Source organism: Salminus brasiliensis, chromosome 17 (assembly GCF_030463535.1).
Source record: "Salminus brasiliensis chromosome 17, fSalBra1.hap2, whole genome shotgun sequence".
In the NCBI taxonomy this organism is placed as follows: domain Eukaryota; kingdom Metazoa; phylum Chordata; class Actinopteri; order Characiformes; family Bryconidae; genus Salminus; species Salminus brasiliensis.
This window is the reverse complement of record NC_132894.1, coordinates 31,151,176-31,166,049: the sequence shown is the minus strand read 5'-3', so window position 1 is coordinate 31,166,049 and position 14,874 is coordinate 31,151,176. Positions and strand designations below refer to the sequence as shown.

The 14,874-nt window shown below is 45.1% G+C and overlaps 1 protein-coding gene across 1 annotated transcript in view; it reads left to right on the top strand.

Moving 5' to 3' along the window:
• The window catches only part of eml6 (EMAP like 6), a 48,998-nt gene that overhangs the window by 12,139 nt on the left and 21,985 nt on the right, over window positions 1–14,874 (top strand). Inside the window, exons 2-11 of the mRNA XM_072660520.1 lie at window positions 4,081–4,240; window positions 4,507–4,605; window positions 7,215–7,283; window positions 10,168–10,353; window positions 10,518–10,653; window positions 12,806–13,007; window positions 13,635–13,772; window positions 13,873–14,129; window positions 14,232–14,441; window positions 14,557–14,724. Of these exons, the coding sequence (XP_072516621.1) occupies window positions 4,081–4,240; window positions 4,507–4,605; window positions 7,215–7,283; window positions 10,168–10,353; window positions 10,518–10,653; window positions 12,806–13,007; window positions 13,635–13,772; window positions 13,873–14,129; window positions 14,232–14,441; window positions 14,557–14,724 (1,625 nt within the window). The remainder of the gene's footprint in view (window positions 1–4,080; window positions 4,241–4,506; window positions 4,606–7,214; window positions 7,284–10,167; window positions 10,354–10,517; window positions 10,654–12,805; window positions 13,008–13,634; window positions 13,773–13,872; window positions 14,130–14,231; window positions 14,442–14,556; window positions 14,725–14,874) is intronic.

The following is a 14,874-nucleotide window of genomic DNA, read 5'->3' as shown; positions in this document are numbered from 1 at the left end:
CTAATGGCTAACAAAGGTGCCAAAAGTCTTCACATTCATTCCTCAGGTAGAAGTGGAGATACTAGGGGTTAAAAAGACCTCTATAGAAGCTAAAGTATCAGCTTAGGTAAGGTAAGTAACTCAAGTGTAAAAGTACTGGTTTCAAAACTGCTTAAAGTAGAAAACTATAAAAGTAATGGAAGGAAAACAACGACTAAAAGCTTAGGCCTCACCACAGGGGTCTATAGTTTACTATTCGCACATTCATACCCCCCCCTCTCCACAAACACACACACACACGCAAGCCTTTAAACATGCCATTTGTCTTGCAAGTGCTTACATCTGTATTGACACATGTTTCCTGTGCTGATTCCATCTACAGCTGTAGCTCAGATTTCACACTGGTGGACTTGCTCTAACTTTGATCTCTGCATGCTCACTGGCAAACTCACACACACTCAAACACACACACACACACACACACAGACAGACAGACAGACATTCTGCTCATTCCCCATTCCCTTGCCTTTGATCTGCGCTTTATGGATTCTCTCGACAGCTATCCCGTGCCCCCAGCTGAGATTGGTGAATAGATGACACGGCTGAGGGTCTTTATAGTGGCCCAGCTTCAGCGTATGCTGTCTGACTCCAGTGGAAGTGACAGGGCTTTCATCCACTCACACTGCAGACTAGCTCCTGATTTATGATCGGAGACAAACTCACATCTGTCTGATAGGTAGTGGGAGCAGAGTTTGGGAGTGCAAGCTTTGGACGTATCCCAGTGTCTTCTCTTTCTCAAACATCTCAAAACAAGGACTTATTCTCTCAGGATTGTGATTTAATATGTCTAAATAATGATGCTACATTATACACTAAATTTCAAAATGTTGACACAGATGTGTAAATGCACACACACACACAGCTTGTTTAGGTTTAGGTGCACGTATTCGTCACTGTACAGTGTGGACTGTACAGCGAAATGTGTCCTCTGCATTTAACCCATCTGGTAGTGAACACACACACACACACACACACACACACACACACACACACACACACACACACACACACACACACACACACACACACACACACACGTGTTAGGGGCAGTGAGTACACACACACACCCAGAGCGGTGGGCAGCCAACTCCAGCGCCCGGGGAGCAGAGAGGGTAAAGGGCCTTGCTCAAGGGCCCAACAGTGGCAGCTTGCCGAGCCCGGGAATCAAACCCACAACCCTGTTATCGATATCCCGGCGCTCTAACCGCTGAGCCACCACTGCCCCGTAGTGGTGTGTGTCAAGTCAAGTCCCTGTAGAGAAGCACTGCCAATAGAATAAGACTCTCTGAAGCAGATGAACCTATTGGCACCATGCCTAATGCCATCTCTGGAATGATGGACGGTGCTCCATCCAATACTTTTGGGATGAAGTGGGAAGTTGGGGGTGAGGTGGTATCCTGACCTCCTGTACCGCTGTTGTCACTGAATGCAATCAAATCCTCACAGCAATGCTCCAGAATCTAGTAGAAAGCCTTCTTCCCTGGACAGAAGAGACAGTTACTCCAACAAAAGCAGGATGAACTAATTTTTAATGCCTTTGAATTCGGGAGAAACAATAAATAAACAGGTGTCCCAATACTTTTGTCCATATAGTGTTGAAGGTGATGTGTTAAAAGCAGGAGAAATGGGCAAGTGTAAGAATCTGAGCCTTTTACAAGATATAAAATGTGATCGATCAGAACATCTCCAAAACATCAGGCAGGTCTTCTGGGGGTGTATTTGTGTGCAACGGTCAGTACCTACCAAAAATTCTCCCAGAAAAGATAGCCGGTGCTAAATGTTACATCAATGGAGTTCATGTGGAATTCAATAGGAATTCGAGTTAGCCGGCTCTCCAGACGTCTGCGTTCACAATGATGAATGCTTTATGTTTCATAAAACACGACGGATAACTAAATACCATGCATGGTATAGACATGTCCTTGAGCAGCATGTCTTTGCAAGGTCTCCACGGCTGAGCTGTTGCTGTGTGGAGGCTGATAGAGCTCCACACCCCCTCCTCAGAGACCCAGCGTGATGAAAAGACGAAATGCGCTGTGCTGTCACGGAAGACGGAGAGGCTGCTCTTCTATCTGCTGATATTATCCTGCTGTGGCTCCCTGCACTGATAACAGCTCTATTGTTTCCCTGCCTCTCTGTGGGCCTGCTGGGCCTGTTTCCTCCACTTGCCTTTCTGCTCCTTTATGTTTTATCACTCTGCATGTGGTTAAATGGTAATTCCTTAATTAAATCTGTTGAAGCGGAGTCTTTCTTTCCTTCTTACTTTCTTTCAGACTGTCTCACTGTTCACTTTATTAGAAACACATACCTTCTGCTTCCACTCTCTGCCCATTTTATCAGAAACACAGACTTTGTGCTTCTGCTCACTGGCCTCTTTATTAGAAACACCTACCTTGTGCCATCACTCTCCGGCCACTTTATCAGAAACACCTACTTAGTGCTTCTGCTCATTGGCCTCTTTATTAGAAACACCTACCTTGTGCCATCACTCTCCGGCCACTTTATCAGAAACACCTACTTAGTGCTTCTGCTCATTGGCCTCTTTATTAGAAACACCTACCTTGTACGTCCACTCACTGGCCTCTTTAATAGAAACACCTACCTTGTGCTTCCACTCTCTGGCCACTTTATCAGAAACACCTACTTAGTGCTTCTGCTCATTGGCCTCTTTGTTAGAAACACCTGCCTTGTGCCTTCACTATCTGGCCACATCATCAGAAACACCTACCTTCTGCTTCCACTCACTGGCCACATCATCAGAAACACCTACCTTCTGCTTCCACTCACTGGCCACATCATCAGAAACACCTACCTTCTGCTTCCACTCACTGGCCACTTTATCAGATACATCCACTTTGTGCTTCCACTCTCTGGCCACTATAGCAGAAATACCTACCTTGTACTTCCACTCACTGGCCTCTTTAATAGAAACACCTACCTTGTGCTTCCATCCTCTGGCCACAATATCAGAAACACCTACTTTGTGCTTCCACTCTCTGGCCACTTTGTCAGAAACACCTACTTTGTGCTTCTGCTTACTGGCCACTTTATCAGAAACACCTACCTTGTACCTCCACTCACTGGCCACTTTATGAGAAACACCTCATTTGTGCTTCCACTCACTGGCCACTTTATCAGAAACACCTACCCTGCATTTCCATTCACTGGCCACTTTATCAGAAACACCTACCCTGTGCTTCCACTCACTGGCCACTTTATCAGAAACATCCACTTTGTGCTTCCACTCTCTGGCCACTATAGCAGAAATACCTACCTTGTACTTCCACTCACTGGCCTCTTTAATAGAAACACCTACCTTGTGCTTCCATCCTCTGGCCACAATATCAAAAACACCTACTTTGTGCTTCCACTCTCTGGCCACTTTATCAGAAACACCTACTTTGTGCTTCTGCTTACTGGCCACTTTATAAGTAACACCCACTTTGTGCGTCCACTCTCTGGCCACTTTGTCAGAAACACCTACTTTGTGCTTCTGCTTACTGGCCACTTTATCAGAAACACCTACCCTGCATTTCCATTCACTGGCCACTTTATCAGAAACACCTACCCTGTGCTTCCACTCACTGGCTACTTTATCAGAAACACCTCATTTGTGCTTCCACTCACTGGCCACTTTATCAGAAACACCTACCCTGCATTTCCATTCACTGGCCACTTTATCAGAAACACCTACCCTGTGCTTCCACTCACTGGCCACTTTATCAGAAACACCTACACCTTATAGGACCACTGTATAGGACAGTGTATACAGTCTGTTGGCCACTCTTTACCCATCATTGGACCGTTACTGACCACTAGATCCCTGTTGACTAGAAATCAGTCAGAACTGGGCACTTCTGGAGGACTAGAGGATGACTACCACACACTGGTCATTTCTGAGGAGTACTGTCAAAGTGAAGTCACGTCTGGGGGGTGAAATCTGAAATCTGAAGGCAGACACAAGGGACGGAGATCTTGGCCTTTGATGGCTCCTCTGTTACTGTGGGGTCATTTTGACTGTGTTGTCTTTCTTTTTTGCAGTCTCGCTCTGCACCCTGATAAGATCCAAGTGGCCACTGGTCAGGTGGGGAAAGATCCGTATATCTGTGTGTGGGACTCGTACACACTGACCACTGTCTCCATCCTGAGAGATGTCCACACACATGGCGTGGCCTGCTTGGCCTTCGATGCTGATGGGCAGGTGAGTCGTTTCTCCATTACTGTTTCATTTGCTGGTGTTGATGGAGCTCTTTTACTGGACAAAATAAAGACCATGGCCATTTAGACCATTTAGTTTTGTTACTGACAGAATCCTACAAATGTCCTGTGGTTTCTGGAATAGGTATGTTTGTGGTCAGCAAATTCTCTCTACTTTCTTTCTGGTCAGATGCTACAGATGCAGCAGATAAAGACATGGAAAAGGTTCTGCCGTTGACCGAGCTCCTGTTTTTTTTCTCCTCTTCTTAGCGGCTGGTGTCTGTTGGTCTTGATGCCAAAAACACTGTGAGCGTGTGGGACTGGAAGAAAGGGCGGGTCTTGGCTACCGCCACAGGGCATTCTGATAGGGTAAGGGTGTGAATGGTCATCTTTTCTCTGTTGTCTGATTGGTTCCTCCATCACAGATGTAGACTACTGTCCAGTAAAGAGAGGAGAACAGTTCAGTAGAGTTTTAAGATGTCCATTTTTGGAGCACCTTTGGTAGATACTGACCACTGTATAGCAAAGACCTACATGATGTTCTGACCCCTTATGCTTGACCATATTTCCTGCTTTTAACACAAGAACCCTCAAGAACTGCCTGTTCACTTGCTGACTAATACATCCACCCCTCGTGGCCAGATTGGACCTGAACCGGGCCAGAACCTGAAGACTGAGGTAGAGGGTGTTGAACAAAAACTCCCCAAAGGGGACTTGAGTAGTGAGTAGAATGTGGAAGAGGTGCTGAGTCTAGGGACCATGGACAGCACCATGGACAGCGCAGGTGTTCCAGGAAGGCAAGCAGGTGGTAGGCTTTGCTTGACGGCCACACCCTTGACACATGCCACTGTAGATGAAGATGATCAATGTTTTTCACTTCACCTGTCAGTGGTTCTAATCTTATGGCTGATTGAAGTACACACTGTATATACACTGGTTAATCTATTAGTTGGGTTCCAAGCCACTTTGACTTAATATTGGAGAAAAAAGAGACCCAGTTGACCATGCTAACGTTCGACAGACTCTCCAAAGCACTCATTGTTTCACAGTTTTGCAGGGAGTGTTTAATATGAAAACTGCTAGGAGACTAAATATAGAGAGCAGTTTCCAGGCAGATGTTGCTTCAGTCAAAAACATGAAGGAACATCTGCCTGGAGAATCACAGTCTGTGACCGGAATGGATCCCTTTTTGTGTTTTAGAGCATTGCTGAATAAATCGTTAGTGTCTGAATCACAAGTTCATTTTTAAAGTGCAGCATTCTCCCTCAGATAACATGGATTTTCTAGTGTACAGCATTAATCAGATGAATGCCTACCAATGTGCATAGCGAGTCATTTACATTATTATTATTATTTACATTAATGGTGGCCAGTGAGCCATTGAAAATAAAAATGGACTATGAACACAGTTCCCTGGGGTCTGAATGAAATTTGGTCAAAAAACCACAAGGAACCAGCTCCACAGCACCCTAAACAGCCCTGTTCAGAATGGCTGGTTTAAGCGCTTGTTCCTTTAAATGATAATGAGCCACTGTTCGCCCCAGCCCACCCCACCCTGCTCCTCTCGGCTACACAGATTTCTAGACTTCTCATTTATCCGTGCTTGCACTAGCTTTTACTTCACCTTGAGTTCACATCTGATGAACACTTATTAAGACTCATACTCCAATAAGCTCCTGTTCTTATAAAGGCTGCTTTTGCCAATGTTGAGGTCATATCACCCCAGAAACATCATAACAGCTAATGCATGCTGGGAAAAAAGCCTTTCTAATGTCTTATGTAGCCTTATAAACATGTATGTCTCTTCTGTAGCTGCATTGAAATTGTGAATCCCTACAACCTCAGTAGCCTGCATGACTGAAATAAAAACCTGCTGCACAGCACAGTAACATGTCAACTTTGTGAGAGGACTAGCATGTGTCCTGCAGTTGATGGATATATTCTGGAATGCACCAGTCATCCATAACATCAGCAGCACTGAAAGGTGAAGTGAAAACCATGGCTGTTGCTTCTCTACAGTGGCAGGGGTGGATATTTTAAGCAGAAAGTGAACATATCCATGTGGGGCCTGTATGGGTAGCCCACATATGGATGCCTACCAGGGTAAGTGATGAGACCAGGAGGGTTTAAGCATGGGTCCCATTTGGATTACTGTACACTGCACATGGGGCCTAGATGGGACCCATGTGAGATTAAGGTGGGCTGTAACAATGGGACCTATTTGGTGAGCCTAACTAAGCCCAGTAACAAACTCCCAAACACCTAAACCCACTTATCCCATGTTCCGCCCATGTGAGTCTACCAACATGAGCATGTTGACTGGGTTGACCAGGGCCAAATCGCCATGGCTAGACGACCGGGTCAGAACATCTTCAAAACAGTTGGTCTTGGTGCCAGATTTCACATGCCTCAAATGGTCCAGTCTGTTGTGTCGGCACAACGGGGGCCCTACTTAATATTACGGCTGATCTGTGCCTTCCTTCTAGTGCTACAGCAGCACGCCTGAAGCAATTCCCTCTCTCTTTCTCATCTCTGTCTCTTTCTGCCTCCCTCTCTTTTCCCTCAGGCTCTAAGCCTAAATCACCGACAGCACCCTGTAGAACAAAGGCCAGGAAGGTTTGCTAAAGACAGTTCTTATGACAGCCTTCTCCTCCTGGCTGGGCTTCATAGTTCCACTGTAAGTTATTAAGGCCGGGGCTCCAGCTGGAATGTTGAAGCCACAGTGGGCTTAGAAAGCTCATATCGGATGTGTCTTCCTCTCCTCGATCACATTCGCAGGTTTATGGCTTATGTCGGTGTGCGGTCATGTGCAGGAACGCCGATATCAGTTGAGACAGATGAGAGAAGAGAAGATCTGCAGTGATATAATAGTGTGGCGTTTAAGCTCTGAGGAGAAGATCAGACGGTGTTGTGTTTGTGTGTACAGTCTGATGATCTGATGGCCTGTCTAAACAGAAGCTTTTTACTGCCTATTTCAGATCTTTGATATTTCCTGGGATCCGTTTCTGCCGCACAGGCTGGTGAGCTGCGGAGTGAAGCACATCAAAGTGAGCCGACTTTCTCAATCTCTCTCTCTCTCTCTCTCTCTCTCTTGCTTTCTCTCTCTCGCTCTCTCTCTTTTCCCCGACACAAAGTTCTTTTAGAACTTGGCAGGTGACGCCTACAAGTTTCTGGAAAGCCATGTGGGATCGCCGCAGTGCGCCTTTGCCTTCGTCTGTTTCCCCCCTGCTCAATTATTTCTGTCTCCACTTCAGACTCACTGCCCCCCCCCACATCTCCCTCAAACACAAAACAATTACCGATGGGAAAAGCTGACAGAGAACGATAGAATCTAACTAGCTCATTTATTGCTCCTGTCCGCTTTAGATAAGGGCTTGTAAAAGCGGCGAAGGCCTGTTTCAGCGGTGCATTTGTCAGAAAGCATTTCGCTGATAACTTCAAGACTCAGTCTGAGAGCCTCGCTCCATTTAGTTTGACTTTGAATAAACGCCCTGGGAGAATTCTAATTATCTTCTGAGGGGCTTTTTTGTGATGTGGAACTTTTATTATTTGTTTTTTTTTGGCTTCTTGCTTTCAAAACCCCTCATCAAAATCTTTTATTAGCAAATTACAACATGTACAAGGACAACGTCTATTGATGCATGTATCAACAAATATTCCAATAAAAAATATGTAGAAATAATAATAATAATAATTATAATCTAATGATCAGAAACACAAATTAGGGATTTATTGAGGTCTTATTCTTTGTTTAATAAAGCATAAATTAGACATTATTCACTATGCATTAAGATTTATTACATTCAATTAAATTCACTTTTATTTATTTAGGCCTTCTACAACAAATTTTGTCACAAAGCAGCTTTACAGAGATCCGGGTCCAAAACTGGTGGCAATAGTGGCAAGGAAAAACTCCCGAGTGGAGTGGAAGAAACCTTGACAGGAACCAAAACTCAAAAGTGGAACCCATCCTCCTCGGGTCGACACCGGATCATAATCAAAAGCCAAACAGGAATAAAAACTGAATTAAAAAAAATAGTAAAAAGTAAATGTGGTGTCAAGCCTAACAAGATGAAAACGTGAGTAAGAATGATGATGCATGCAGATAAACAGTCAGAAGCAGAGTCATGCAGTAAGGTGAGGATGAATCAATGCGAGGCCCTAAAGCCGGACAGCGGGCAGGAGGGTAGATGAGAGCGAGGTCAGGCAGATCCAGGATGGAACAGTTGGAACTGGGCATCCCAATACACGTGAAAGAGACAGAAAGAAAACAGACAGGAGGAAAAAAGGGAGGGTTAGGAGAAGCACAGGAGAATGTTATTGGGGGGAGGGCAAATAAATGGACTTGTATCAGCAGCAGCAAGCAGCCAGCAGGGGGCAGCTCAGCACATAGGGGAAAGAAAGGACAGGAGAAAATTATGCTGTGTTTAGGAGTTTAAATAGACTGATGTATGGCCTGTAAAAAGGTAAAGGTAAAGGTGCACGTATTTGTCACTGTACAGTGTGGACTGTACAGCGAAATGCGTCCTCCGCATTTAACCCATCTGGGGGCCCAACAGTGGCAGCTTGCCGAGCCCGGGAATCGAACCCACAACCCTGTTATCGATATCTCGGCGCTCTAACCGCTGAGCCACCACTGCCCCCACAATGTAAATGAAGTAGATTAGAGAGACTGCAGCACTGATCAGGAACCTGTGAACAGAGAGCAGTACAGTCATTATGACCTTTATTAGTGCAGAATTGGAGGTGTACTTTATTAGTTGTAATACTGCACAGTAAACTCTTGCGTTACCACCCTGTTATGCTCAAATTTTCAAGCATGAATTGTCGCCTAGATTTTCATGTTGGTTCTCAGTAGTGCTAGGGATGGGCAATGTCCACTTTTTAATTCCATCAAACCATCTCAAAATAGTACCGTGGTATGCAGTATTAGCAAGGGCGGGGAGTAGCATAAGCTGCGCAAGTAGCGCAAATGGTTCATTAATGGCTCAGATCAAGCGACTGCTACAGAAATGCAGGCTAAACACCACAGCACAAACTGTGTTCCAGGTAATTGAGGCTGTTTTCAGGCACATTTAGTAGACTGGTCCATTAAGGTTTCCTTGCTCTGCCTTTCAGTTGAACTCAGCATGTCGCTAAAGTTGCAACTACAGTGGGCCTTCACCCCCCCCTGTTTTTAGAGCGTGACATCACCAATCAGTAAGCTCCCACAGCACCCCCGCCCTGTGGCTCTCTTAAATGTCCATGGGGAATGAGCTTATTTGGCCCTGTACTAGATACTAGACACGGGACACAAAATTGACACATCAGACACGTTGTAATTTTTAAATACCGTCCTCATTTGGAGATGCCCAAACCGCGGCGTACTGTATTGCTGTTATACCGCCCAACACTAGGTAGTATCAGGGTTATTGCTTTTTTAAAGTTTATAGGAGTGTAAAGAGTTACTAATAGATCAGGTAATGTGAAGTGAGGTTCTACTCATCATCAATTAGTGATAGTAGCATCACATATTCAGTATTTATTCATAGCAATCTTTTGTTTATTAGCATTTGGTTGCAGTTTGCATGTTGTATAATGAACAATTCAGGGGATTTACTGTAGGTTCAACTCTTCTCTAACTAACTCTTTAACTGCTGCTCTGTGTAAAAGCTAATGCTAAGCTAAGTTCCACCTTAAATAATGCAGCAGAACTGTACACAGTGTAACTGCAGCTCTATTTAAGGTGGGATGGAGAGTTTAAGAGAGCCAGCTTTTCAATACAATTTTGAAAAGCCAATTTTGTCACAATATACATTGCATTTCATGTCCATTAAAGTGAATTTGTGCAATTTGTCTTGGGGGGGATGTGGGACGAGTTCTTAAAAGTAATGGATAATAGCCGTGTAGAGTCTGAGTAGTGCCACTCTTTTCATTTTCTTTCTCTTTAAGTTTTGGGCGTTATGTGGGAACGCCCTGACCCCTAAAAGGGGAATCTTCGGTAAGACGGGAGACCTGCAGACCATCCTGTGTCTGGCCACAGCAAAAGAAGAGGTGACGTACTCGGGGGCTCTGAACGGGGACATCTACGTGTGGAAGGGGCTGAACCTGGTGCGGACTGTGCAGGCTGCTCACGGGGTGCGTTCACCACTGCCTGCAAACATATCCAAAATTTATGTACATATGTCCTGTATATCCATGTCCTTTTCTGACCACTATCCCACCAAGTGGTTAAGAATCACAGCTCCAGACCAAAATCCCCAATCGGTCAAGATCTGATCTAAGGTGTTCTGTTTCTATAGGCTGGAATCTTCAGCATGCACGCATGTGAGGAGGGCTTTGCCACTGGGGGTCGGGACGGATGTGTGAGACTCTGGGACGTGGACTTCAAACCCATCACCAAGATTGACCTCAGGGAGGCTGAGCAGGGATATAAAGGTAAATCCCTCTTACTGTCCCTGATGACAGTTAGAGGAACTGGAAGGAACTGTATTGCCTTCAAATTGCATCTATATTTCCAGGACATATTTCCAAGGTTCCTGGAAGGGGTTTGTCCGTGTCAGCACTAAGCTGGAGCCACCTGGCAAACATAAGACTTTAAAGGGCCCATGGCAGGGATGCAAAATGAGCTGCAAAAACAGCCAGTTTTGTTTTCATTTATTTTGTAATGTCACAAAAAAACAGCCTACAACAGTTTACATGGATGCTGCACCCACTCATATGGAAGTGTTTCATCACAGAATGGGTGTTATGAATTATGAATGAGGCACAAAACAGAGCAGCCAATCAAGGTTTGGCCTACCTATAGTATGTAGCAACAAAAAATTACTTCAGCAGCAACAAAAAATTACTTCAAGTGATAATTGGAAAAAGTTTTTGGACACCCTAAGTACACAATTGCTGCAAAGATTTTTTTGTAGTACATCAGGTCTGAGGCATGCCACCCGTTGTATTTAGGAACTGTCATCTAAATTTCCAAGCTTTTTAAATTCTCGGATTCGTCAAACCTTCTAACACTACAACCTGGACTACTGTCAGCAACTGTTTAACCCCTTAAACAGCCCATGCTCCGCCAGCGGGCTGAAAGTGAAAAATGAAAGAATCGCCCCACCAGTTTGTACAGAAGTCCCTGTAGATACTGAATAATACACCTAAGCCTGTGAAGGCAAGTGAAGACTGTAGGTAGAAACCCTGCTGTTTTAGCTTGTGTTGTTTACAGTGCACAGTGTTACTAAGAAGTGTCTGTTCAGGGAAAATGTGGAGGTCAGGATGAGATCTCGAAGGCCAACCAATCTCTCAGAGAGAACATATGCTGGTAAGACAGGCAAATCAGAACTCCCGTATGACATTTGACCATTATGGTCCACTACTGTCATAAGTGGACCTCAGGGGGAAGAAATGAAATATATCACTACAATTTTGCATATGGACCCTTTAAAGCAGCACAATGGAGTTTTGGCATTTCTTGCTCTTTGGCTCCCCCTACATTCCTGAAGAGTAATTCACATTTTGAGCCACCACTAAAGGACATGAGCTCAGAGAAACAGAACCGTCACTGAGAGTAAAGAGAGGATCATGTGGACTGAGGCGGTAGATTATTATAATGGGTTTTTTAACATAAAAGACTCACTGGGTTATGCAGTTATCCACTTTTTCAAAATAGCGTGCCAAGCCCGGAGTAGCAACGACAGCAACACCATTCTCTCTATTACAGTCAGCATCAGCATCGGCATCAGTCAGCATTGAGCATCAACATGGTTTTAAAGCTGTTATTCTAAGGGAAAAATATTACATAGTGTTGCTTTAAACATACATCATAAATACATAATTACATTAAATAAATTAAATACATCAAAAGGAAGGCAATTCTAGGTGGGGCCTGAAAAAAGGACTGTCCTTCGACAAAACACACACACACAGCATACATGCACACACACCACACACAAGATCCGTTCAGCTCGACTAAAGCCTCTCAGTATCTAAATGAGCCAGCAGAGCGTAGAGCCCAACCACCCTCCGCACACTTCCCCAGTGCTTTTAATCTCATTAATCCCTCAAAGCTCCAACCAGGAACTGCAGAAAAAAGCACTACTGGACCAGCGCTTTACTACCACACTGCTATGGGAAGGCACACATCGAAGGGTTTAACAGGGTTGGGCTAGTAGCATCACCAGATCTCGGGCCAATATGCAAAGCAAGCCTGTGCAAAGAAAGTATGATGGCTTATTGTTAGACCAGCAGCGTCTTCAGCCTGTGATTACTGAGTCATTCGTCTCTCGTCTCTCTCTGTCTTCCCCCAACCCATATGTCTCTGGAAATGAGTAATTACTAGGTACAGAAGAAGAGCTGCTTTCATTTTTTTTTAATTCCCTCACATTTGCTTGGATTTGCCTGTGATTCTGTACTCGCACTGTCATTTTCAGAGAGCCTCTATCTGACGTACACACTTGCGAATTAGTGCTCAGCATTTCTGGGCTGTTCTCGTGACTTCACGCTTCCTGCAGCCCTGTGATGCTCTTACGCCTGTAGTGTTTCTCTAATATGCACCCTTCCTTTTACTCTCGCTCTCTCTTTTCTCTCTGTCCCTCAGGTCTCTCTATCCGCAGCGTGTGCTGGAAGGCTGACCGTATCTTGGCCGGGACGCAGGACAGTGAGATTTTTGAGGTGATGGTGCGGGACAGGGATAAGCCTCTCCTGGTCATGCAAGGTCACTCAGAGGGGGAGCTGTGGGCACTGGATCTGCACCCTAAACAGCCAATCGCAGTCACGGGTAGCGATGACCGATCTGTCAGGTCAGTGTCCTCAAATAACTTCCTCACATACGTGTGTTTTTCAGAAATGACTCATATAGTCAGTGCTGAACACTGTATGATGGTGCTTTGTGTTAATGGGAGCGTTAAAGAAGTCTCATCTATAAACATTATGGTACGAATAGGGATGTCCCAGTTCTAGTCAGGAGAGACCCCCTTCACATCAGCCAATACTGACAGCTTGGACACAGTCCAAGCACCTTGAATGCCGTGAATGCAATAAGACCCTAGAACTGCAGTAACTGCAGTGCTGAGAAAGACCCACCACCTAAATAATAGCTGCTCTGTGGTGGTCAGTCCTGTGGGGTCCTGACCATTGAAGAACAGGGTGAAAGGAGGCTAATAATAATAAGGCTAATAATAATAAGTATGCAGAGAAACAGATGGATACGGTTTGTAATTACAGAGCTACACAGTGCTCCTATGGTAAGTGGAGCTGATCTAATGAACAATGAGTGTAGAAACAAAGAGGTGGTACTAATGTTATGGTTGATCGGTGTATATATGTAAGTCAAAATATGAAATCAGGACTTTATTAAATGCAGCAGATCTAAATCAGGGCTAAAATCTGACCCAGGACATCAGCACTGACTTATTCTCCCACCCCAGGCTTTGGAGCCTAGCCGATCACACGCTGATCGCACGCTGTAACATGGAGGAGGCTGTCCGCAGCGTGTCCTTCAACAACGACGGCTCTCAGCTCGCGCTGGGCATGAAGGATGGCTCCTTCACCGTGCTTCGAGTCAGGTATAAGAGTGCTCATGCCTCTCATGTCTTAAAAAAATGCTCATGTTTGTTAGCCTGACTTAGCGGACAACCAAACCAAATGCTCTGCCTGCCTTCTCAGAGATATGACGGAGGTGGTGCACATTAAAGACAGGAAGGAGGTGATTCATGAGCTGAAGTTCTCTCCCGACGGCTCCTACCTGGCCGTAGGGTCCAACGATGGCCTGGTGGACATCTACGCTGTAGCTCAGCGCTACAAGAAGGTGGGCGAGTGTAACAAATCCGCCTGCTTCATCACACACCTGGACTGGTCTGTGGACAGCCGCTTCCTGCAGACCAATGATGGTGCTGGAGAGAGACTCTTCTACAGGATGCCAGGTTTGCCATTGTAACATATTAGCAATTAGCAATAGCATTTCTGTGTCATTAGCAATGAGACAAACAGGGTTTGTTTGTTTGTTTGTTTGTTTTCTTCCATAGCTGGCAAGTTCCTTCCCAAAGAAGAGGCCAAAGGGATTCACTGGATGACCTGGACCAGTGTCTTAGGGCCAGAGGTCAATGGCATCTGGCCCAAATACTCCAATGTCAATGATATCAACTCTGTAGATGCCAACTACAGCAGCGCTGTGCTGGTCACAGGGGACGACTTTGGCCTGGTCAAGCTTTTCCGATTCCCCTGTCTTAAAAAAGGTCTTAAATCGGCTTCTTTTCTTTCTGTCAGGAGATTGTCTGATGTGTGATCCATCAGATGTTCTCACGTTAAAGCGTGTCATGTTTGACAAAATCTCCACGTCTTCATTCACAGCTGCCAAGTTTAAGAAGTACATTGGCCACTCTGCCCATGTGACGAATGTGCGCTGGTCAAATGACCTGCAGTGGGTCGTGAGCACGGGCGGAGCTGACCACTCCGTGTTCCAGTGGAGGTTTCTGCCTGAGGGTGTCATGAACGGTGTACTGGAACCCCTTCTGCAAGGTGATTGCTGACTGCTGAGGTTTGGCAAACTCAATCAGTAAACTGATCTTAACAGCTAAAAAAAACAGACCTCTTTAAAAGTCTTGAGTTATTGATGTCATATTAAAATATTTTAATGGAATTACTAGTGTGGTAACAGCATTAACACAA